At 44.6% G+C, this 25,236-nt stretch overlaps 1 protein-coding gene across 3 annotated transcripts in view; it reads right to left on the minus strand.

Annotated features, from left to right (window-relative positions):
- The window catches only part of SUMF1 (sulfatase modifying factor 1), a 140,980-nt gene that overhangs the window by 22,198 nt on the left and 93,546 nt on the right, over nucleotides 1-25,236 (minus strand). The window contains exons 8-9 of one of the 3 annotated variants that reach the window (XM_001374374.4): nucleotides 16,230-16,289; nucleotides 4,283-5,051 (exon numbers count right to left, since the gene is read on the minus strand). In XM_001374374.4, coding sequence (XP_001374411.1) covers nucleotides 4,944-5,051; nucleotides 16,230-16,289 — 168 coding nt within the window. In that variant the 3' untranslated portion in view covers nucleotides 4,283-4,943. Of the gene's footprint in view, nucleotides 1-4,282; nucleotides 5,052-13,745; nucleotides 13,934-16,229; nucleotides 16,290-25,236 lie in introns of those variants that run through there. The other 2 variants (XM_056804553.1, XM_056804554.1) reach the window with 2 other exon arrangements.

Here is a 25,236-nt window from a genome sequence, read left to right on the forward strand (position 1 = left end):
AATTCTTTAAGGGATTTAGCCAGAATCGAGGGTTTAAATGAGAGCACAAAATATCCCTTTAAAGAATTAGCCCCTAAAGCCAAGCAGCAGAGTTGGCAACAGAAAACTAAACATCTTGGTATGCTGATTGTGGACATCTAGACAGCAGCAATGAGTCGCTTTGTTTGTGGGGGGCATTTTTATCAACCCTCAGGACATCTTTTCTTCTCACCGGAGTGTGAGAGCCTCCTGACTGTCCTCAAGTGAACAACAATCAAAAGTGGCCTGTCAAATCTTATAGACAGGTCCCGCCTTCCAACTAGGGAAGTTTCTGGTCAATGCAGTCAAGGGGTTAATAAAACACAGACTTGGCCATGAACAGGAACTGTTCTGGCTCTGGCTTTTTGCATGGTTGGGATGGACCACAAGACTCATGTTGGCTTTTCGAACTCGGCCTCCTTCCTTCGAGGGTGCTCCCCTCCCACCACAGTCGGTATCCTCCTAGCCCTCTGCTTGGGAATATGCTCTCTGGAGAACTCCAGGGCCATTCTTCCCTATTCCTTTTTTTTTTTTAAGAGTAAAAATAAAAATAAAACTTTGCAATTCTTGTTAGGAATAAAAATCCTGGACTTTTTCAGAAAGCAACAATATCATAAAATTTCATATCTTTTTTAAAAGATAAAAAGCAACATCCTAACAATTTCCTCTATCAGCACCAAATGAAACATGAGGGGAACACTTATCAGTGCCACCTGATGACACATAGCTGCTTTCCCTCTTAATTTCTCACTTTTTCCCCTGATGTTTTGCTTCTTCACACTTAGTATTATTATTACCCTATTTGAGTGTTAGACTGAGAGGTCACAAAGGGATCTCTCTGGTTAGCTGTTCATTCTACTTTCACCCACAATCCCACTCTATTTGGAAATACAGGATCAAAACTCAGATCTAGAAAGACCTCAGAAGTTATCTAGTTCAAACCCAGGCACCACAAAGATCAACTGATTTGCCCATGATCACAGAAGTTTTAAGTGGCAGAGTTAGGATTTGAACCGATATTCTCAGACACTCTCAGACTAGGGCTTAAACACTCTGAGGCTCTCATTTCCCTATCTGTAAAATGGAAATAATAAATCCTCCCCTGACTCTTTCACTGGCTTGTTGTAAGGCTCAAATGAGACAATGCCTACACAAGTTTGTAAATAGAAGGTTTAAGTTCAAAAAGAAAATGGAGCCGGGGTCCGAATCCCTCAGGAAAGAGCCATCATGGCCTTCGATTATTCTGAAATGGTCTCAATTCTGTCCCCTACCAACCATAGGACTATTCCTCACAAAGCCCCCTTACCAGTTTTCAGATATTAATTACTTTGGGGTCATTACCAGTTGGAGTCAGATTAAAACTCATGGCCTCAAGTAAGAAAATAACTCATTACTAATCCCCATCAATTTTCCTATCCTAACAGGGGAAGTTTTTGAAATGAACATGTCTCACTTCCCAACTTACCTGAATATAGTTTGCAATGGCTTCCCATTTTAATTTAGAAATGAATCAAACCCTTTCTCTATCATAAGCAAAAAAACAAGAGCATCCAATTTTTCAAGATTTGTTGCTTGTTCTTCATCCGAGGTCCTTTGTGTCTATCATTTGCAAGCTGTTTTGAGCATCTAAAATAAATATTGAACAGCAATTTCTATTCATCATAAACAAACAAGGTCAGGTCTGTTCCTTGGCAACTTTTATTCTGTTTAGATAAAAAGAAAGCACACAAAATAAACACCTAGGTGGAAAGGAAAAAAAAATTCAGTCTAGGAGTTTACTGACCAGAAAGCACAAGAAGGCATTGTTTCCCACTTCCTCCCAATACTATTTACCTTCAGATCAACACTAGTACCTTGTAGCTGGCAGCGTAGGCTGGGGTTCAGCAGCATTTCGATTTAATGTAATCACTGTTTTGATTTTGTTTTGCCGAGGTATGGGGGAGAGAGATCTCGGCCTTGGAAGGTTCATGTTCAGTGATTATGATTTACACGTTAGGAGGGGTAGGAAAGAGTTGGCAGGCACCACTTCGGGAGCTGAGCAAGTTAACAGCTATGAAACTAATCAACGCTTTATTACTTGGGAGTTTGTTTTTGTGCTTTTTCACGAGCTGTAGCCTATTTTATTTCTCATAGTCCAGCCCCAACTTGGATCCAGGTCATTGCTAAAGGAAACCAATGGTTTGAGATCCTTGAGGGCAGGGATCATCATTTGGCTCCCTTTGTATCCTCGGGGCTTAGTACAGTGCCTGGCACATAGTAGGCACTTCATAAATATTTGCTGACTGTCTCCACTACAGACAAGGTTAAAGACAGGAAAATCAAGCCAATCAATTTTGTTCCTTTATGAGATTCATAAAGCCATTTCAGGCTAAATTCCAGAATTCTTATTTCAGCCTGTTTTTCAAAAATCATATTGAGACATTATAGTTAAGCTGGTTGGGGATGTTAATCAAGCAAATATATTTATTTGTAATTGGTAAAATAAGGTAGAAATATATGACCAATTTAAAGATACAGATTTTAGCCATAACCCACAGAATCCACAAACTCTTTATTGATGAGAAAATTCATTTAGTCTCACTTAGGGGTTTATTTTCCATTTAAAAACTATCCTAGTGGAGGGGGCAGCTAAGTAGCTGAGTGGATAGAGACTCAGGCCTGGAGATGAGACATCCTGGGTTCAAATCTGACCTCAGACACTTCCAAGCTGTGTGACCCTGGGCAAGTCACTTAACCTCCTTGGCCTAGCCCTTACTACTCTTCTGCCTTGGAACCAATACATAGTATTGATTCCAAGATGGAAGGTGAAGGTTTTTTAAAAAATGAAATAAAATAAAATAAAAACTATCCTAGAAGATTGTCTCTGAAACTGGCAGAATTATGTTTTTCCATTCTTATCCAAATTATTAGGTCACCTGCATTAATTGCTTCCTACTTGGTATCTTCAACATCTTCCAGGAGAGGCAGACAGATCATTAGGCTGATTTGCCTTCCTTAGGACAGTGCCTGGCCCACAGTAGGTGCTTAATAAATGTTTACTGATTGATCTGTCAAGATGGTTAACTTACTTACCTTTATGCCTAAGCTTCAAGTTTAAAAATGCAAGCTCTAAGAAGGCTGTTCTGCCGTTTGGACCTCGGCAGGCAGTGAAATCCCAGACATGGTCCCTCTTACTTGGTCCCATGTTTCTAAGGTTAAAGAAGGACGAATTAAATTAGCTGTTCCCGCTTTCACTTCAGGCACTAATGTGAAGCTATTCCAGATAAGCGGAATAAAGCAGGCCTGATGTTAAATATGGTTCTTAGAAGTCATTTGGTAAACATAAAGAAGATTTTTCAAAATATTTACAAATCTGAATATTGATGAAGTACATAGAGTATAACATGTTAGTTTTATTTGTGTTAGGAGTCCCCAGTGAAGAAACCTCTCTGGCAATGCAGACAGGAGGATGTTTTGCAATTTGGAATCTTAGTTAAGTGCAGTCATGGCATGTCAAAGGCAGTACTTGAACTCAGGTTGATTTGACTCTGGCTCCTTTTGCACAACCCCCCACCCCCCCCCCAACAATGCCACAGTGGGCAGGGCGATGCCCTACTTGGTCACAAGGTCAGCTGTCACATGTGAGCACTCGTGTCCTCTCAGGGTCTCCGGATAAAGAACCTTAACACACACCTAGGAGTCAATTCCAAATTGCAAAATAAGTTTCTCCGAGGGATCAAAAACTTGCCAAAGTGTATGGCAAAAAAATCTGTGTATTTTGTTCATAAAGTCTACCCAAGGCTTTCACCACGTTTCTAGAAGGAAAATGGCACTTCAGGCACAAGTTAGCGCCACGTTCAGATGCCAGTGGCCATAATTGCCAGCCTCCCACCGGAAGCTCTGACAGGAAACCAAAGAGCTTCTCTGATTGGCTTGTCCGGCTCAGGGATCCGCCTCGGCCTTTTCTTGCTCCATGGTATGAGATACGGTCTCTATCAAGTTTCTGCCAGACTGCTTTCCAGTCTCCCCAACAATGTTTACCCAATAGTGAATTCTCGCCCCCAAAGCTTGAATCTGCCCCTAGACAGGCTAACAGTAAGCCAGCCGCCCGCCCATTCTCCCAAGAGAAGTCCTCGGCTCAACAGGGCGTCCTGGGAGTTCCTTGAAGCAGACAAAGGTGTGAAGGAACAAAGTGCCCGGAGCCACGCCAGGCACCTACCCGTAAGCGGTTCTTTCTTACCTTCCTGGAAGCAAACACAGGACGGCCTCACAAAGAAACGGCTCCTTCAGCCCAGAGTGATTTATTCAAAATAGTGCACAATTCAAAGCATGTTATCCGAAGGGGATTCATGCCAGGCCCTTCCCCAACCCTCCTGTATTTGGGATGATCAAGGCCTGAGCACAGGCCAGAAGGACAAACGGGGCTCTGCTGCCCCCCCAAACCAAAGGCACTTCATGTTTCAAAGACACAGCACTCCAGAATCACCCCACCAGCACCAAAGGGCAGCCGCCACCCCAGCCTCCCAACAGGGAATCCCGTCCCAAAGCCTGGTCCTTAAGAAGAAAAAAGTGCTAATGAATACAGCGGACTCGCCGGCCTCCCGCCCAGGGAAGCCTGAGACGAGTCTCTTTCCATGAAGACTCTCCCGCAAGGCCGACCCCCGTAAAACAGCTTAGCTAAAAAATAATGTCAGACTCCTCTGAAATGGCACGTCTTCTCTTTAAAGACCCCCCAAACAACACTAAAATGGCAGCTCTGCCCGGAGCCGCGGCACAACAAAACCCCTGTGGGACGGGGTCTCCTGGGGAGGGGACGGGACGGTCCTTTGCTGGCGGCTCAGCCAGTGCAGAAAGGGCCCAAAGCGGGGCATTTCATGCCCAAGAGCTCCGTCACCTCGAAGCCCCCAGGAAGGCTCGTCCAGGCCTCCTCCCCTCCTCGCCTTGGATCATGTATCCGGGAGCCGGTCTGCGGCACAGCGGAAGCCGAGGTTGGAAGCGGAGCTGTCCGGCGTGTTCTGGCTGCGGGCGGCGCAGCGGTACCTGTAACAGTAGGACTGAGCACAGAAAATGGAGAAAAGAAGAGATTCCACTTTTACTCTTTGAAAGGCTCCGAGGTGGCCAAAGCACACGCAATAAAAGGTACGGAACGTAAATCCTTGTTTAGGCTAAAAACACGTTATCATAAAAACGTTACCTCTGACCCCCGCCAAGGCTCTTATTAAGTCCTTACCTTCTTGTCTGACCATCAATTCTAAGGAGGAAGGGGGCAAGGGCGAGGCCCCTGGGGCGCAGTGACCTGCGCAGGGTCACCCGGCGGGAGGGCCTACAAATAGCATTTAGGGAGGTTTGCCTCTGCCAGCTCAGCCTGCCCGGGGAGGGGGCAGAAAAGCCAGAATTGCAGCCTGGGCCCTCCTGACTACAGAACCAGGAGTTCAGACACATCCAAGGAGCTCTCAGCCCTTGGGATGGTCCTACGACGCCCCAGCGGACAAGAAAGAGCCCGCACTCACAGGGCAGATGGGATAGAGGTGGACAAGACCAATGCAACGGCATCCAGGAGACGGGTTCGAATCTGCCTCTGACCGGGCGGCGGTGCGACCGTGGGCAAAGTTTCGGCCTCTCGGGCAACACTAGAACTCAAGTTAGAGAGGAGGCGGCGGCTCTCTGCGTCAGCGGAGGGAGTTTGCGCACCAGAATCTCTCCCCAAGGAAGAGCGCAGGGGCAGGCCACACACAGAAGGCCTAATTCTCTCTCCTTCCCTCCCCCAGAATTCATGCTGTCTTCTCCGCCAGCCTCCCTGGAGCCCTGGGAACCCTCTTCCTGGTAAACCCCCAGAAGGCCGCCTCCGAATGGAAATGGCCCTTTATGTAAGGATGCAGGGAGGCTGCGAGGGACCTCTCAACGCCTCCGCCTGGGGCTCTGGACTAGATTTGCAGCAGTCCTGTGCTAAAGCCGTCCCCAAAGGGAGTGCCAAGAACGCCCCCCCCCCCGCCCCCACATGCCGAGCAGCCCAGAGCCAGAGCCCAAAGGAGAAAGCTGGGGCCTGCAGATCTGCGCCCGAGAGCCCAGCCTCGGCCCGGCCTCGTTCTGCACGGATGTCTCCCTCTGAGGAGTGGAGGCCTCCGGACCCCAACGCTCAGGGCACAGGCAGGCCCAGAGAAGGCCTGACCCAAGTGGCCGGGCACAAGGCAGAGCCGCCCTCCCACAGCACTTTACACACAGCTCCTCTTAGCTGGCCGACAACTCCATGGGCAGGAGATGGAGGCAGAGGCCAGGGGCGTGCCCAGAGCCTCTCGGCTAGTACTTGAGGCTGCTTCCAAACACAGGCTTGCCTGCTGCTGGCCGTTCTGTCCCCAGAGCTAACCACCACGTCTGAGGCCCCGAGAAGGGGAGAGCTGGGAGAGAGCAACCCCAAGGCTGCCCCAGCCAGTAAAGTCCCATCTGGCCCCGGGACAAGGAGGAAGCTGCCTTCAGTGGTTACAAACGCTGGGCCAAATTGAGCCGCAGAGGGCCCGGGAGTGCTCATCCCGAGGCTCTGAGAAGGCCTTGAACGCAGGTCTTCGGCCTCCAAGTCTAGCCGGTTCTGTCCTGGGTTCATGGGGCCTCTCCAGCCTGTCACGGAGGAGGCCTTTTCTCTTCCCTCCCCTGTTTCTTCTCATTCCCCAAAGGCGCCCTTTCTTCCTGGAGCTGCAAATGCCCTACAGGGAAGACAAAGGCTGGAAGGAACCCGACATGAACCTCGGGACAGCAGGAAGGAGCGTGACTGAGATCATGCAGACGCGCCTCAGAGGGGAAGCCTGAGGTCCCTAAAGGACTCGAGAGGTTTACCCGAGTCGGGGAGGAATCGGGCTTGGAAGCCAAGCCCTGGCTCCGCCGTACCTCTGAGACCTCATGCTCAGCTCTGGGGGTGATGGAGCACCTCCTCAGGCCATCCTGACACCTCTGAGAGGATGCGGAAGCTGGCTCTGAGCAGGGGCTGCTCCTCCTCAGGATCTCCCTAGGATAGGCCCAGGCCCACAAGCGCTGTCCCCCCAGCTAACGAGCCCCCTTAAGAGAGCCTGCTGCCGTTCTCTGAGTGACTGCCCGTTCCCAGGATGCCCTCCCAGGGCCAAAACAGCCATCGTAGGGGCTCCCAGAGATCTCAATGATGGGTAACAACAAAACAGACTCCACCAACTCACTGCGCAGGGACCAAGATCAAAGGAGAAAGTGGATAAAGGGGGTCTTGTGGTGGTTTAAGAAAGAGGAATGCACCGAACACAAGGGGGCATTCCCTCACGGGGCGAGACTTCCGGACAAGCTGGGCAGCCCCAAAGGGACAGGCACGACACCCATTCCATTGGATGGGGGATTTAACGGCACCGGCCTCACACTATTACCGCTGCTTCCTAGGTTAATGCTTAGTTCCTAATAAGACTGTACGATCGCCTGGGGGCAGGGATCCGCTCTCAGGCCTCTGCTTCAGCCTACCTCAGGGCTGAGCACAGAGTAAATTCTTGGCAAACAGAACATTTCAAAAGCTTTCAGATCCCTCGTACTCTTAGGAATGCCACCCCCAGCTCCAGCGAGCTTCCCACAACCTAAATAATAATAACTGACATTTATACAGCACTTTACATATATTATCTCATCTGATATTTGGTGCCTTTTAAGCTAAAATTCTCGAGTTGGACAATAAATCATTTTCTTTTGCACCCAAAATATGTAATGATGAACTTGGCTCTCTCTAATACAAGAGGTTCAAGATACTGCACAAAGGAGTTGTGAGGAGGTTAACTTTAGAACTGGAAAAAGATCATTTGCGAAAAACTAGGTCAAGTGTACAGGTTTAACAACTTCAGTCACAAAAGTAGCACATTCCCAGTGTTCAGAGAAATTATCTCCATGGTTGACAAAGAAATCCTCTATCGTAGGTCCCCCTGCCCCAAAACACATACACGCACACATGTGCACACATATGCATGCACATCCATCTCTTTCACAATTACTGGAGTCACATAATCCAATTTGTTTCTGCATTTGTTCTCTGGATAAGAAAGAATGCAATGCTAACAATTCTTCAGATAGCACAGGAAGAGTGAAAAGAAAATGTGTCTGAAATAGTAAGCTCTAGAAGATGTATTCTGAGGACAATTCTTGTCCTTATGTGCTAGAAAACTTCAGAAGAAGTGCGTGTATCTAGGCACCAGGGAAGCCTGACGCTCCTGCTGTCCTCAGAGGGTTTCCATGGGGCAGCCAAATAATAAGGGTCTTTCAGAGTCCTGGAGGGCAGCACGACATGGCGGGAAGATCAGGAGGCCTGAAGTCAAGAGACTTGGTTCTGAATTTTATTTTTTATACTACTAACTATGGATGCTGGACTTTACGAGATCATTTGATTTCTCTTAGCCTCAGTTTCTTCACTTATAAAATGGAGATCACAACAGCCATTGTTATGAAAAGGAAAAACCCCAACAACTTTGTATACCTTAAAGCCCTCCAGGAACATGTGGAGTTATTCTATTATTCTCTGAAAAGGAGGACAGGTTATGTTCATCTGTGAAAGCCCCAAGAGAAGTATGGACCTGTTACAGGGAGGAAAAGAGACTAGAGAAAGACATGGGACAGTGGAAAGGGCCTTGGATTTGGGGTTGGAAGGCCTGGGTTCAAGTCCTGACTCCACTTTTCACTATCTGTTTGACCTTGGGCAAATCATGGGTCCCGGTTTCCTTATCTGTAAAATCAGGAAGCTGTTTAGACGGCTCCTATGGTCTTTTTCAGCTCTAAATCTGATATCCTATAAGGTCAAGAAATACCGAACGATACAATCATCTATTAGGCAGAAGAGTTAACAGAACATGAGCTAGTTTGTTGCAATGTCCCTATGACATTACATACACACAGCCTGCCTCATTGACCTACTTCTCAAGATGAGCCAATAATTTTCCTAATTCAAATGGTAAATTGTTTCTCCTCATCCCTATCGTAATTCGCCTTTCACATAACCCCAGAAGACTGGAGACAAGGCTGACAAGGTGGGGCACAGCCAGAAGAAGGTGACCCAGCTGGCAAGAGGACACGGCATGCAAGGATCAGTGGAAGAACTGGTTGTGTTTAACCTATAGGACAGACGTCTGACTTTGTAGTGTTTGCTCCAAGCGGTCAGAACCAAAAGCTCCAGGGAAAAGGGCCAGACTTCAGTTCCATGGAAAGAAAATGAACAATGAGCTCTCCCATGGTGAAATGGGCTGGAGGAGGTCACCCTTTCTAGAAATATTCAAGCAGGAACTAGATAACCACTTCTCAGGAATGATGTGAAAAGGAAGCGGTTCAGGTAGAGGCTGGCTTGGAAAGCCTCAAGACTCCCTAGAAATTCTATGAGCCAGCCTCACAGCTGCCCTCCTAGGCTTTCCTTTGGATTCTAAGGACTTTCTTAAACAGCTACAGATAAAACCTGCATGAAAACTGCTTGTCTCATAAATGTAAAGAACTAGACAACCCCTTTACTAAGAAGCTATTATAAAATGCATTTAAAGTCAAATTTGGAGAAGTCATTTGGTGAAGGTTCCAGCTGGGGAAATGGCCACAAGATGACATAATTCCAGTCTGGGCATACCCAATGCACATGATGTTAGAAGAGGGCTCTACTGAGCTCTTTGGTCCACAGGCTATCCTGAGGAGGCCACTCACCTAGAAAACAAACTCTACAGGAGCCTATAGGAGTAAGGCCTCTCAGGATTAGCTTCTAATCTAAACACAACCACTTCTCATAATAACTTTCACAATAAGTCAATTGTTTTACCACATTTAACTTCCAGATCACCTTTTTATGTTTAGGTTGGGCCCATCATAGGGGCTTAAAACAATACTTTAAGACTTTTTCTCACATGTTTCTCAGCCTCCCTAGCGTGTATAATCTAACAAGTTTGAAGACAGCACTATAACGAAGAGGTCTTGGAATCAGGAAGATTTAGATTCAAATTCTGCCTCAAGATACTCCTTTTGTGAACCTCACACAAAGCACTTAATTTCTCTATCTCAGACTCCTTACTTATAAAATGAGAGATTGGTCTAAAATTGATTTAAATGACCTCAAAAATCCCTTTGAGCTCTAAATTTATGATCCCATGGAAATTGGAGTTAGTTTCAATATAAAGTTCTATCAAATCATGAGGTTAAATTCCAGAAGAGGGCCCTTAGTAATCTAATTCTAGAGCTTCAAGGAACCTCAGAGGTATCTGAGCCCCAATCCTGAGCCCCTTGTTTTATAAATGGGAGATTGAGGCCGAGGTGAGGCAGGGCTTGAACTTGGGTCTTCTAACTCCAGAGCCACAACTCTTTTTACTATTCCAGGCTGTCTCCCTTCTAAATCAGCATTCATTTTTCAATCCAGTTTTGTTTTCTTTTCTGTTACTGTTTTGGGATCATGAGCAATGAGGCAGAGAATGCACATTCTCTAACTGTTTACTATACCAGCAAAATATTACTATTTACTCCCATTGATGCTCAATGAATATGATCCCACAGAATCAGACTTTCGAGGCTGAAAGACCCTCAGCTGCCATATAGTCCAGTGTATACCTCCAAAAAGAATCCCCACTGTATTAAACCCAATAAATGTCTATCTGGCCTTCTAATGAGGGAGAACCCACTCCCTCTAGACATAGCCCATTCCACTTTGGAACCACTCCTCTATTTCTTTGGATGTCAGGACTTCATTTACCTCTGCAATTTCTACTCATTTCTAATTCTGTCCTTTGGGGCCAAACAAGGGAAAGTAAATCCATCTTCCACATGATGATCTTTCAAGGACAATACTTGAATGCATCTGTCCTCAGTTCTTCTCTCCTCCCTCTATGCCCCCCCCCCCCGGTCTTCTATTTGACCAGTCTAAACTTTTCCAGATCCTCCAAATGATCCTTGTACTACATAGAATCAAGACCTTTAACACTGTTCTTCTCTGGACATGCTCCAGTGATCAGGGTCCTTCCTACAAGTAGCTGCTGGAGCCAAGCACAATGGTCCAGATATGGTGTGACCAGAGCAAGGCACGGTGTGAAGAACCCTCAAGAATTCACATTTCAACCCCTGATCCCCTGTGGGATCAAATCAGTTACTAACCTCCCCCCTTCCTCCCTCTCCAGTTTCTACTTTAACTAAAAGGATCATGAACTTAACTTCTATAAACAAGAGAAGAAGTCTTGCCAAACTCTTTTTAGTCCTCACAAGAAAATTAGGATCATCTACTCCCCCTACCCTCCTAACCCAACATTGGCAAGTGACACATAAATCCATTTTTTAGAGCTAAGTAGTTCAGTTGAAATTCTAATCTTTGGCAACCAATAGCAAGTAATTAAACAGTTACATGGCCTAATTCTGAATGTTCCCATTGTAAGCTTATGCGTGATGTGGTGTTTTTTTTTAAATACCTACTTTTAGCACAAGAAATGATTCTGGAGGATGAAAGGTCTTTGGGTACCTTAAAATTGGGTCACTTTATTAATCATGAAAAAGGAGAGAAATTCATTCCAGCATAAATTTAATCAAAGTAACTAATTAACGTGTGACACTGATTTCACCTGAGCCAGATATTGGTGCTGAAAACGTGATCTAAGAGATGGAAACAATCTAATGATGAGGATGATCTGCCAGCAGCAAGGCTGAGTGAGTCAGAACAAGCCATAGCCTGATTTTTATGAAAAAGACCTCCCAAATGGAATGATTTTCAAGACAAGAAAAAACACACCTCCTTGGTTGCTTATAACAAATCTGCATCCTTTCTGCATCATGGAATAGAATTATTTGTTAGAAAATAGCACATGAGAGGGCAGCTGGATGGCTCAGTGGATTGAAAGTCAGGCCCAGAGATGGGAGGTCCTGGGTTCAAATATGGCTTCAGACACTTCTTAGCTGTGCGACCCTGGGCAAATCACTTGCCCACGCCCTTACCACTGTTCTGCCTTAGAACCAATACACAGTATTAATTCTAAGACAAAAGGTTTGTGTTTTAGAAAAAAGAAAAAAGAAAATAACACATGATACATGAGAGAGTTTGGGCTGACTGCTAAAGGTCATCACAGGAGTTTACCCAATTCAGTTCAAAAACATTAAGTGCCTGCCACATGCCAGGTACTGTCCTATATGCTATAGAAACAAAGATAAAAAATAAATTCCTTCCCTAAAGGAGCTTATGTTCTCCTGGATGATAAAGCATGTAGGCATATAAATATATAAAATATTTTAAGGAAATGGAGAACATTAAAAACTAGAGGGCTCTGAGAAGGCGACAACTATTTCTCCCATCTCTTTATCAATGGTTTTTCACCTGCATAGTTTATTTACAAAGATGAATGTTTAGAGTTTACAAAACCAAATGGAAGAGGCAGAGACAGTCCCTAAAGATGGTGAGATCTTCCAAATACTCCTATTAGTTATGACATTACAATGACTGATCATGCCCCAGAACCTGCTGAGATCGATAATAGCTCAAAAGACTTTGGTCTTTTTAGAGTGGAAAATCCAAACCAAAGAAGAATGCCAAAGCTTATAATTCTTCCATCAGTATATATGTCTTATCCAGACATTATGCATAGCCAATGAACAGGCTGAGAACTGAACAGAGAGAGGAGGGCTAGCTGGATTGCCTTTAGGAAACTTCCCAAGACTGTGGAAGATACTAAACTTCTACTTAAAGCAAATGTCTCTTCTCTTAATGACAGCAGCAAGTGGTATGGTTCTTGTAATATCAGTCTCTGGTGGTCAAATAAGGGTAACGAATGCACACAGGCTGATGCACACTAAAAGCTGAAAAGAAGCAAGTTTTATTTAACCTGAGAGAGGATCCAAAGTATTCATACCTGAGCCTGTAAATATGACCATTCTAACAGTAGTGCTACCTTCCCATGGTTCTATGACATTCACATGACTCTCAGTAACCCTGGAAGAACAGATTCAAGTAGCTTCTCTTTCAAGCATCACCTCCTCTCCTAGAGGACCACTCCTAGAGGACATAGGAGATTTGCAAGTCTTCTTCCAGGAAACTACCACTACCACCACCACTACTATGACTGCAAAAGTCCCTGAATAGGACAAGTAGATCTATCTGTTTATCAGTTTGAGATCCTCTCCTGAAATCTTTGAGATTAGAATGAGGACACGGATGGTGGGTGGTCCTGGCTGTCCTGGCTCACTGCTGCTGCTCCTGGTGGATGGGTCTGTGTCTCTCCCCTCTGTAGGTGAGTTTGTTTTTGCATATCTGTCTCTCTGTCTCTCTCTCTCTCTGTCTCTCTCTGTCTCTCTCTCTCTGTCTCTCTCTCTCTAATGAGAACTCCTAAAGGGCCAACTCAAATATATGAACCTCAGCATTAATGTAGTATCAACTCCTTTTTTCCTCATTGCCTCTCCAAATCAAGAATTTAACTGCATTTCTTCATAAATTCCAGGGAAGAAAGTGAATTCACACTTTTTCAGAGCTTACCTTGCCAAGAGAAAAGTCAATCTCATAACTTCCTCATTCTTATTCTGGGAATTAATCACCTTCTAAGGCGTACCTGGGCAGCCCCATAAAAGTTTAATAGAGAGTCCCCCACATTTCATAGAAACAATCTGGATCCCTACCAATCAGTCTAAGTGCATATGCACAAGTAGTTTTTAGCTGAAGAATCCAAAGGCAATAAAATTCATTGTAAGAGGGAAAGGAGAAAATTATAAGTATGTAAGATTTAATTTGTTTTTATGATTCATAATTAAAACAATGAGTGTTCAACAGAAAGTTATTGGTAAGTGCCCCACCATAGAAATAGAGAAATAATTCAATAACACACTCTATAAACTTCTACCAAAATAAGTAAATAAAGAGGGAATTACTTGTTCAACAGCCTTGAGTCCATTTACCTTCTGGTAGGAACCTAAACCAAAACGTTTGGCTATGAGGTGGGGTGGGGAAATGTGTAAGACCCTGTAGGAAAGAGGAAATTTCCAAAATGTCAGAGTTGGCCCAGAATAAGTTTTGTCACCTTATGAAGAACCTTGTAAGTTGCTTGAGTATTTTCTGTATTTGTTAACTGGCTCTTGTGAGCCTTCTGCATCTCTAGCAGTTTTTCTGCAATGAATTAAAATTAAAATTAAAGAATTAAAAAATATATTGAGATGCCTTTAGGTCCTAGAGCACTTGTACAAGAGCTGGGGTATCTTTTTATCCACATTCAGGAAACCTAGACAAGAACTACATTCCTAAGTTTTATTTTGGAGATTTCCTTTGAATAAACTCTAGAGTGGAGGCATAATTAGCCAAAGAGAAAAATGTGATTCTTTAGGGTAGGTCTGTCCCTATCTAAGTAAGACCCAAGAACTGGAGGACTTAGGGCCATGGTCCCCAGGGCATTATTATGAGACAGTATGGTACAATGTAAAGAGTGCAGACTTAAGAGTCAAAAGAAATAGTTAGAATCCTCAATGTCTGGTGATTTCCCTTCTTTGGAGCTGAGTTTCCTCACCTAGAAAAGAAGAATTGGGACTAGATAACTTAGAAGATTCTTTTGAGCTTTAAATCTATGGCCCAGTGAATACTTCTAGAATTTAACAACTTCTAGTATTCCTCCATGCATAAGCACAAACCTATATGGGAAAATAAAATGGAAAGAAATTTCTGTAGGCAATTTAAGGAAATTAGGCTTATCTTCTTTTCTACTGAGCCTACATGCATTAGCAAATCCTTCTCCTTCATTGGAAAATAGCACTGACCATGCCAGGCTTCTCATAAGCCTTGGATCATCTGAACTAACTGAATTAATAAAAGTAGTATTTCAAAATCACCATTTATAAAGAGCCATTTTTGCATGAGGAAGAGAAGAGCCTAGATCATTAAAAATACACAGCTTAGAGGGAAAATGTGGGAAAGTAAAAAAAGCACTGGTTTGGAGTCCTGGATCTACCAACAAAAAGCTTTATGACTATTCAAGATCCTTACTCGCCTCATTATCCTCATCTGTAAAAAGAGGATAATGATACTTGCATTATTTGCCGACAAATGTCGCCGTGAAGAAAGTAATTTTGCAAACAGTGAAGCACTACCTAAATGTGGGCCACTGTTAACATTACTTTGCTTCAGGTCAAGTCATGTTCCAAATTCCTTCTGCTTGTGGCACAGGAAACTCAAGTTATTCCTACAAAGGAGTGGCTCTGTCAGCAAAAATGTAAAAAAAGCAAAGCAGAAAACCAAAGTGCAAATACAAATCACAGAGGATGCATGCGGCACATGTACCAGAATTCTTTTAAGAGTTCAGCTCACAGTGGGTTTCCAAAGTCTACCACCCGCCATTTTTGTAGTTATTATTGTTAAATTCTCATTCTAATCCCTTACATTTCAGGAGAATCTTTAGAACCTAGCATACAAATATGATCTACTGGTCCTATTCAGGGAAGCAGTGGTAGTGGCAGTGGTCCTAGTGATGTTAATGGTAGGATTTGTAATAGCGGGGAGGGTGATGGTGGTGGTAGAAGTACTGGCAGCAGCTGTGGGTACAGTTACAGTAATGGTGGTGGTCAGAGCAGTAGTTGTGTTGACGGGGATGGCACAGTGGCAGTACTAGTAATGGCCCACATTTCTGGAGAGTACTCTCTGCTGTAAAAATGGAGATTTGAACCCCGGATTTCAATCCCCAGAAGTCCTTGCTCTAGTTCCCAGGATGCCCTCTAATCTCACTGAGATCTTCACCTGGGCGAGATCAAAATTTCTATATAACTGGCTGTAAAAGCCTACTGCTCTCTCTTCCTACTTCCGCTTCCAAGCAGACGTGTCTCTCATGATGTAAGTGAAATTGAATGGCCTTTCGGCCCTCCTAGGCACGTGCTTTCCTATTTGTATTTTCTTCAATTCTTAATCTTTAATAAATACTTCTGGCAGCAGATGAAAGGGGGCTAGCCAACTTTCCCAAGACTCTCAGCTTTACCAACAAGTGTGTGCACCATTAGTGATGAGCAAATCATTCCCTGAGTCTCAGGCCCAGAAGTGCTTCCAAATAAAACAGCCACATGAGGAGCCATGGCTGGCACTCCTCTGGGCAGACTCAACAGTGCCAAGAAGCTCTGAGAAGCCCCCAGGCTGTCCACAGCCGGAGCACTGGGTCACCAGGCCTGGTGGCTGCTGTGCTAGGGGAGCAGCCACAGGAGAGCTTGGGCCAGGCTCCTGAACACACAGAGGAGGCTCCGCACACATGTTCTGAAGTGCAGGCGTGTTCTCCAGTGACTCTCACCTTATGACACATGTAGGATCCTCCCTTCTTCACTCGGTCACTCCCGGACGGAGGCCCCTTCTGTGGACAGAGAATGAGAGGATTGGTCATCAGGTGGAGAGCAGAGGCTGCTCCAGCGCCCCCAGCCCCTCCTCTCCCCCTGAAGCACACAGAAGCTCTGCTCGGCTGGGCCAGCCCTCCTTCCCTCTGGCCTGGACCCGAGCACTGGGCCCTTCTCCTACCCAAACCTCTACTCCGCAACCTGGTGCCCATTTCCCCATAAAATCCTTCCTGGGCTGCTCAATCTACCTTCCCTGCCTCTAAATTCCCCTCGCACTGATGAGAACGCTTCCTCACAGGCTGCTCCTTTTCCAAACATCAGTCACTTCGCCAGAATATATAACATATATTTATATATAATCAGCGCCTCCAATGTTCCAGGCAGGGCCCTGAGGACACAGAGACTCCCTCCCCCCTGCCAAGGAGACCACACTCACTCACACACACACACACACACACACACACACACACACACACACACACACACGATAAAGGGTGGCTGTTGGGCAGGTGGAGGCCTTGGGCCCTGGGGGAGGGGGAGGGGGCAACAAAGGCCTGGGGAGAAAGTAGCCCCTGCGCTGAGCTGTGAAAGGAAACAGAGACTCCAAGAGGCGCAGGGGAATGGGGGCTCATTCCGGCACGGAGCAATTCCTCCAGACACGCCATGGAAGGCCACCTCAGAAGAAACCCGAGTAATCAGAGCACAAAGGAGTGAAGCCTGACCTGGCTTAGACTCCTCCAAACTAGGCTCCCGAAGGTCAGGCCCCTTTCTCAGGCTCCTCTGCATCTAAGCACATGGCAGCAGTGAGCAGGTGAGCTGGGTCAATCCCCCATCTGCCAGGCTGTTCCTTCCAGGAAGGTGGGCACACACTGACTAGGCCCCGGTCCCAGGCGGTCAATGTGGGCCCTCCCGAAGCTCAGCAGCCCACGTGGGGAGGCAGGGGCAAAGCAGGACACACAGCAGAGAGCTCACACGCGCTCACTTTGTGGGGGAGTGGGAAGGAAGTGGAGTCACTTTCTATCATCTTTGTTCAGAAATGACAAGAAAGAATTCTACAGCTGCCCTCATTTACTCAGTGTGAGATGCCTGGGTTTGCTCGAGGAGATGGTCCCCTCATGACTTCTTCATGGGCAGGTCAGAGTCAAAAATGTAAGGAACTGCATCTATTCCAGGCACAGCTGCCCCGACTTTGAAAGCTTCAACTCGGTGAAAAGCTGTCGAAGAACCTGTGCTAATCTCCCGTGGTAAGGTCTTCCTCCCAGAAACGTCTCCAGCTCCGTGGGGACGGTCCCATGCCATCCTTTTGCCCATTGAGGCCCAGGTTTTTTCCACTCTCTTCACTGCTTAAAGCTGCTACAAATAAAAACTTCATCAAAGATCACAAACTGAATTATTGAAGCCCTCAAAGGCTCGATGACAAAAATGAAGCTTTAATGCTGAGCTATTAGTTTGTTTGGGACCAACTCCCCTACCCAAGTCTCCCACTGGCGAGAAAGGCAATAACAAGACCCTCCATAAGCAGGTAAGCAGGTGTTCCCCTTGGCAGGCCTGTTCTGTTCTCATAAACCTTCACTCGTTCATCATTCTAAACTCTCAGCAATGAAGTGGCAATAAACTAATGGATAACCTCTTAGCGGCACCACAAGTTCCTCAAAGTCAAGTACATCCATGTGATGCAATTAAACCCATGCTCACTGCACGCTAACTGCGTCGCTCCCTAACTGAGACACACGTTGCTTGCACCCAAGGAGCATCCGGAGTGATGCAAAGGACACCTACAAAATCAACGAGAATCCACACTAAGCCCTTCAGAAGGACGCCAATCCCATCAAAAGGAAGGCGAGGGCCATTCTAGCTCAGGTGGGTCCAGGCATTGAGAAAACACTGAGTGGTGACACCGGGACACACGGAACAAGGAAAGGGAGGCAGCGACTGGCAATGGAAGCCTGACCTAGGATGGTGCTGGAGTGGAAAGAACACAGGGCGACCATGTAAACATGAAAAAAATCACAGCCTGCAAAGGCTTCAGTTTACTCATCTGCAAAACAGGAATAAAAACACTTGCCCTCTGCCCTCACAGGCTCTAAGGAGAAAAACACTGCAAAGGGGAATTATGAGAAGGAATGAAAAGGAGGAAAGGGATGAGAAATATTAAAGAGGTAAATTAGAAAAAAGATCAGAGTGTGGGGGGAGGGAGGGAGGCAAAGATGAGGGCACATTTTCTAACATGAGGGAAGCAGTTTCGGATATCCTAAATAGAAGCAGAAATCAGGAAAAAGGGGGGGGGGTAGCTTAGAGGGAGAACATGGGTCCAACTGTGGACATCTTGATTTTGAGGCACTGGTCTATCCAGTCCATCCTTCACTGGACTTTCAAGTGAATATTCCTAATGCATGAGCCTGACCATGTTACCCTCCTATTCAATAAACTCCAGTGGCTCCCATCACCCCCAGGATAAATATAAACTCCCCTGCTAGGCATTCAAAGGCCCCCTCTTCCTTTTTCAGGCTTTTCATTACTCCCTTCCATGTATTCTGTGATCGAGTGGCACAGACCTCCAGGCTATTCCATGAATTGGACATTTTTCTTTTCTTTTCACCTTTAACTTCTTCTGTCTTAGAGTCAAAACTGTTTATTGTTTTCAAGACAGAAGAGTTATAAGGGCTAGGTCAGGGGGGTTAAGTGACTTGCCCAGGACCACAAAGCTAGGAAGTATTTGAGGCCTCTCATTGATAGATCTAGCCCTCAGGCCCCCGCACCACCTTAACTGCCCCCTCTCTGGGCATTTTCAGTGGCTGGTTCCCATGGCTCGAATGCCATCTCCCCTCATCTCAGCATCCTGGTTTTCTTCAAGTTCTAAATAAAATTCCACTTTCTACAAGGAACCTTTTCTGATCTCCCCAATGAGAGTGCCTTCCCTCAGTTGACTTTCTCCAATTTACTCCAAATGTAGCTTGTTTGCACATGGCCACTGGCATGTTGTCTCCCTATTAGATGGTGAGATCCTTGGGGGCAGGGGTTGACTTTTGCCTTCCTTTCTTTCCCCAGCACTAGGCCAGAGTGTAAATGATGATTGACTGACTAGCACAGCCAGTTGGAAATGTCCTCCAGGATATGAGCATTTGAAATTAAAACTGGGATTCAATAAAGAAGCCAGAACAGAAAATGCAGTTCACTCACACAGACAAGCATTTATTAAGCCCCTACCAGGCAAGGCTGGAAAGCAGGCAGTAGTTAAGAGGTGGAAGGCCTTGACAACCAGGCTACAAAGTTTTCATTTTTACGTGATAGGCAATGGCGAGTGCCTGAAGGTTTGGAGGCAGGAGAATGACACCGTCAGACCTGTCCATTATGCTGCTGTTTTGCCAGCTATGTGAACAGTGGTTTGGAAAGGGAAGAGTCTGAAGGCAGGAGGTTATGAGGTTATTATGAAGCTATTCTGGTAGAGGTCACAAGGGCCTCTACTAAGGTGGTGACTGTGAGCACAAACGGGGTAATTCCAAATTCATTAGATGTAGAAATGATCAGACTTGGCAAATGATAGAATAAGAGAGAGAGAGAGAGAGAAGGAGCAGTAAATGATGATTCCTCTGTTTTAAGCCAGGATAGTGGAGAGTGGTGCCATGAACCAGAAATAGGGAGATCAGGAGGAGCAGGTTTGGAGAGAGGAGTGACATACTCAACTTATGGCAAGCTCAGACTGTTGTGAGACATCCACATGGAAATGTCCATCTGAAATATGGGACTGACATTCAGGGTGAAGGCTAGAAACACAGGCCTGGGAGTCAACAGCAGAGAGAGAGTAACTGCAGTCGAAGGCAAAGAGAAAGTACTCAATAAGAGAGAACAAAGAAGAGAAGAGAGCCAAGGACAGAGCCTCACAGTTGACTGACTGAAGTGTACAACTGTGCTTGGGGCAAGTCACCCCGCATGATTCCCAGCTGTGAGTTTATAATCCCTGGCTCTCTCTAGGAGGAGGCAGGGATATGGTGGCCTCAGAAAGAAGCCTGATGAGGAAGGTGGAAACAGAAACCAGGCTACAAGAGAGTGAACAAATGAGTGGATGTGAAGAAGCAAAAGCCCTGAGCGCAAATCATTTTCCTAGAAATCTGGTAGCAAACTTTGAATTCAACAAAATTGTCAATTGATATGAGCTCTACCATGATCATTTCTGACCCAATGGAACCATAGTAATATCCATTATTAAAGAATATACATATCTATTTAATATGCACACACATATAGGTGCATATGTAAAAGTTTTAATGTCATTAAACTGTACTAAAACTTTTGGAACATCCTATATGTATATACACACTACTGTACATACATTGGCACATACATATATTTGTTAATAGTCCACAGAGCTTTACAAATAGAGTAATTTCCTTCACAATAACATTGACAGACAAGTAATTACAAATTTCTGACAGGCCATTTTACTAAAAAACAGAAAAAAAAAGCCCATATAATTGAAGGGGAAAAGTTTCATTTCATATGCACAAAGGAAAAGGCACACAAATCACTGTCAAGGCTGCCCATCACTAGGAAGGCTGTTTCTGCAGGGTGTATGAACATGATGCATCTGTACTTACCCATCTTTATTTTTCTGCCTGTATTCCTATGCAAAAAGCCACATTAATCACTTCACCCAGAAAGTTCAAGTAAAAGAAAACAAAGAACAGTGGGTCTTTTCAAACCACACCAAACAAGAAGAAAACCAGCCCATGGTCTTTAATGCTACACTCAGATGGGACTTAAATACTTAGCAATATGTTGTCTACGTGCTTTGAATATTCCCTCTCCATACATAACCATATGCAATTAGTTGGCCTGGTATAGTTTATTGAAAAAAGAAGATGGACTATTGTTAATCAGTTCACCTCAATAAGCATTTATTTGTGCCAGGAACTACATACTGGACCCAGGAAACACAAAGACAAAACCAAACCATCTTTGCCCTTAAGAAAGTTACATTCGAACTGAACAATGGACAGACAGGGAAAGTAGGATACTACCTGATCTAAAGATGAAAGTTGACAATTCCTGAGTGTGAGTGAGTAAGGCTTCCCAGAATGGGTAGCAACTGATCTACTGTACTTTGCCAGGGTCAGATCCCACCTGAACTTCTGTATTCAATTCTAAAAATCATATTTGTGGAAGGACAAAGAATGTGTCCAAGGATTGCAACCAGACTGAGGAAGGAATTGAAGACCATTCACTCTGCAAGAATCACTGAAAGGAAACAGAGATAGCCTAGAGAAGTTGGGATTGGAGAAGAATGTGTTAGCCATATTCAAGTAACTGAAGGATTATAAAAGATTAAAACTTTCTCAGTTTGACTCTAGAGAAAATAACTAACTAGATACAAGCTGTAGGGCGGATTAATATTATAAATTTTAAAGACAACAAACAAACCCTTCCAAATAATTCAAGTTTTTCTGATGTGGACTCCTTGGGAAGGGGGTGGTTTACTGGAGATCTGCAGGGTACAGAGAGAGATGAGCCTTTGTGCACATCCTAGCCCACATTCCTCTTCAATGATGGGCAGAGCTACATGACTTCAGATGTCTCCTCCATCTCTGATATTACTGGGTCAGAATCCAACAGAGACTTCTCTAATAGTCTTTAATCTGCCACTTACAAGCTGAGCAACTGCAGCCATGCCATTTCATCTCTGGGCCTATTTCCTCATCAGTAAAATTCCTAGGAGGGCCTAGAGTCATTCTAGTTCTCATTCTCTATGTCCTGTGTCCCCAGAGCATGGGACTTCAGAAAGCACTACTAAGTTAATTATAAAGAGTTCAATGCCAGTCAGTGGAATTCAAAAAAGGATAAAAGCATGAGTTTATGGGGTCTAGGAGGATAGGCAGGAGCTCTGGGTGTAACATTCATGGTCACTGGAGGGAGACGCACGATCTATTTCAAAACACCAGGAAATGGGGACGGCATAAAAACCTTGCAACATGAATATACAACCTCCAACAGAAGGAAATCTGTGCAAAGTGCAAGTAAGTAAACTATGAGGAAGCAAGTTTTGCTTGTTTAAGTAGAAGCAAGCATGCAAATGGAAATGACTAATTGAAGCCTCCCAAAATTAGCATTCTCAGACTTACGTGATGGTCTCTAGCATCAAAAAGAGAAGGGACACCTGCTAGAAGTAGCAGAAGGGACAGACAAGAGCTCAGAGACAAAGATCCATCAAAAGCCCAGAGCAAAATGGTTTGGTTCCAATGGCAGAAAGAGATAACTGATTATTAAAGATCCAATGCCATTTCCATTACCTTTTCACTAAGTCCTCCTCACAGGGATGAGAACCTAAATCTAAAAGAGAACAAAGCATTTTCCCTCCAAAACATTAAACAGTCCTGGCCTCTGTCAAAGAATAACCACCACCATTACCATTTAATTTTCTTTTTACCCAATGACTTCTGTTCAAAGTTGCCACCATCATTAGAAAGAAACTTGTTTGACTCTAACCATACTCCCCACTGTTCTGGGGCCTTGCAACCATCCAAGGATTCTGAGAGAACCCTTGCCAGGTCTGGAAACATGAATCTTCTCCCCTTGTTTTTCCTTTGAGCCCAATGAAACCACTAGCTAGTAAGTAGAAGGGGAAGCCACAAATTAAATCTACATTTTAGAGACAAAAAAGCCCTACCACAAATCATCATTTATATGAGAATTTCAGTCAGGGGGTTGTCTCAAGAATGAAGAGAGCAGAAAGATTCCCCTTCCACGTGAGTATTCTCTCAGAAGCAAGTGGCTGATTCAAACCAGAGCCCTCCCAAGGTACTCAACCTGTTCCCCATCTTTACAGCTGCAAACCCCATTTACTAATCCCAAGTCATCACTTCTCAGGACAGTCTCTTGGAAAACAAGAAACAATCTCTTGATAACTCTATTTTCCTGGCTTCAAGTCTTTGAAATCAAACATCACAGTGACCATCTGTCCTAGTTTCTCAAAGAGCATTCCTCAAAGCAAAGTAATGTCCTTGTAACATCACCTTAACTGCCAAACATCCAGACGCCAGGCAGCCCTCTTCCTCTTCTGATTTATCTGGGTCCTCCCCCCAGGGTCATGCCTAGTTCTGGGCCTCAAGTGAGGGAACAAGAAACCATTCAGATTTACCATCCAAGCTAGATCCTGCTGGTCCATCTCTCCCAACCCCAAGTCATTGTCCTTCCCTCCTCAATGAATTCAGTGCTTGGCTCATGGTCTTTCTCTCTTCTCCAACTCCTGTCCTCATTCTAAGGGACTGACATACACACAGATGTTTCCTCAAATAACCTACATTCCCATTTCCTCAGTCCCCTCAATTCCCATAACCTACTCCTCCACTCCATATTAGCCACACAGAGATGGTGCACTAAGTCTTGTCATCACCCACAAGTTACCATTTCATATTTACAAACTCTGAAAAAATGCCTTTGTGTTTTACAACCCTTAATCATATACTTAGTGCCAATTTGAACTGCCATTCTCTCCATCCTTCAAGTCCCTTCTAGGCTATAACCCTGAACAGGCTCCTCTTTTCTCTGTAAATCCCTTAGTGAACTGTTTTAAATATATCTTTGTTAATGGGGGGTGGGGGGCATATGGGAGGAGGAGATACTCATCCCAAGGTCAGCACACAGCAATAATTACTCTGCGATATATTTAGAGGAAACACAAACAGACTCATAGAGAAAGTTCAGTGTGTCTTCCCCACTTCTCTTCCAGGCCATCACTCCTGAATTGGCTATATCCTCCCCTTAGGGAGGCAGATTCCACACTACCCTCTATTCTCATATGCCTCATGATACTGGCAATCCTGCCTAATCAAGCCCCAATTGGATTACTCTCACCATCTGCTTCTTTTACTCCTTTTCGCATGTTGCTGGAAGAAATCACATAATATATACCTACCGACTGGCTGTTTCTGGCCCCTCTGCCTCTCTGGCATTCCACACATTACCAAGGCATAAAATTAAGTGTTTCTAGCATCTATGAGCCAACAGTTTAACTAAGCAGATCAAAGCTGCGTAATAATGTCCAAGAAGCCCGGGAAGCTGGCATCAGAGGACATAAAGATGACCTTCCACTGATATACAGCCTATCCTGAAACTGATAATGTTCCCACTAGAGGATTTTCAATCCATTCGGGAAACTACAGGAATTAAGGAGTGAATTTCTCCTTGACAAGTTTTAGCTTCTACTGCTGCCCTCCTTCCCATGTGCTGCCTGCCACTCTCAAGTCTGCTACTGCACAGCCACCTTCAGGAAAGAGCAAAGTTTTTTATTTTGACTTCACAAAAACAAATGGAACTCCCTTCCTAATGTTTCTTAGAAAACCAGCCACCTTGGCAACATCCGAAGATGTTTTAAATACAGTATTTATAATCTTCAAACAACCCAAGTTCTTCATAAAAGCAACAATTACTCTGAAATCAATTTAGAGGAACTTCAAAGGGAACTGTTCGGTGTCTTTTTCCCAAGGTACTAAGGTGTCACAAGCAAAAACTAACAAGTAAACAAACAATAAAAAGTCCAAACCACCTTAAACATACCAAACTGGGCTTCTTCTTTAAAAGGTATAGAGAAATGTGAGAGTCTGAAAGGGCACTGTCATTCTCACTATAATCTTTGTCCATATGAGTTCCTTTGAGAACAAAGGCATACTGGGACATGTAGCCAAAAGCTGTGGTCTTGTGAACACAGAGCTTCTAGCCAAGCCTTCAATCTGTCAGATCATACAAATCCTCCACAGGTGTAAAATTTTAAAATTAATCTCAATAAAAATATTATATTTTAAGGAATTTATTAATGATCATTAGAAATAAAGGAATAAAAGGAATGTAAAATAAAGACCACATGCCCAATATGTAAGGGGTAAATTTAGGGGTTTTTGACTGAAATATAAATTTAGTTGGTTGTCAGGGATTAATTCAAATCCCAATAAAAATACTCAAGTCAGTTTGGGATTT

This window comes from Monodelphis domestica, chromosome 7, assembly GCF_027887165.1.
Source record: "Monodelphis domestica isolate mMonDom1 chromosome 7, mMonDom1.pri, whole genome shotgun sequence".
Taxonomy (NCBI): domain Eukaryota; kingdom Metazoa; phylum Chordata; class Mammalia; order Didelphimorphia; family Didelphidae; genus Monodelphis; species Monodelphis domestica.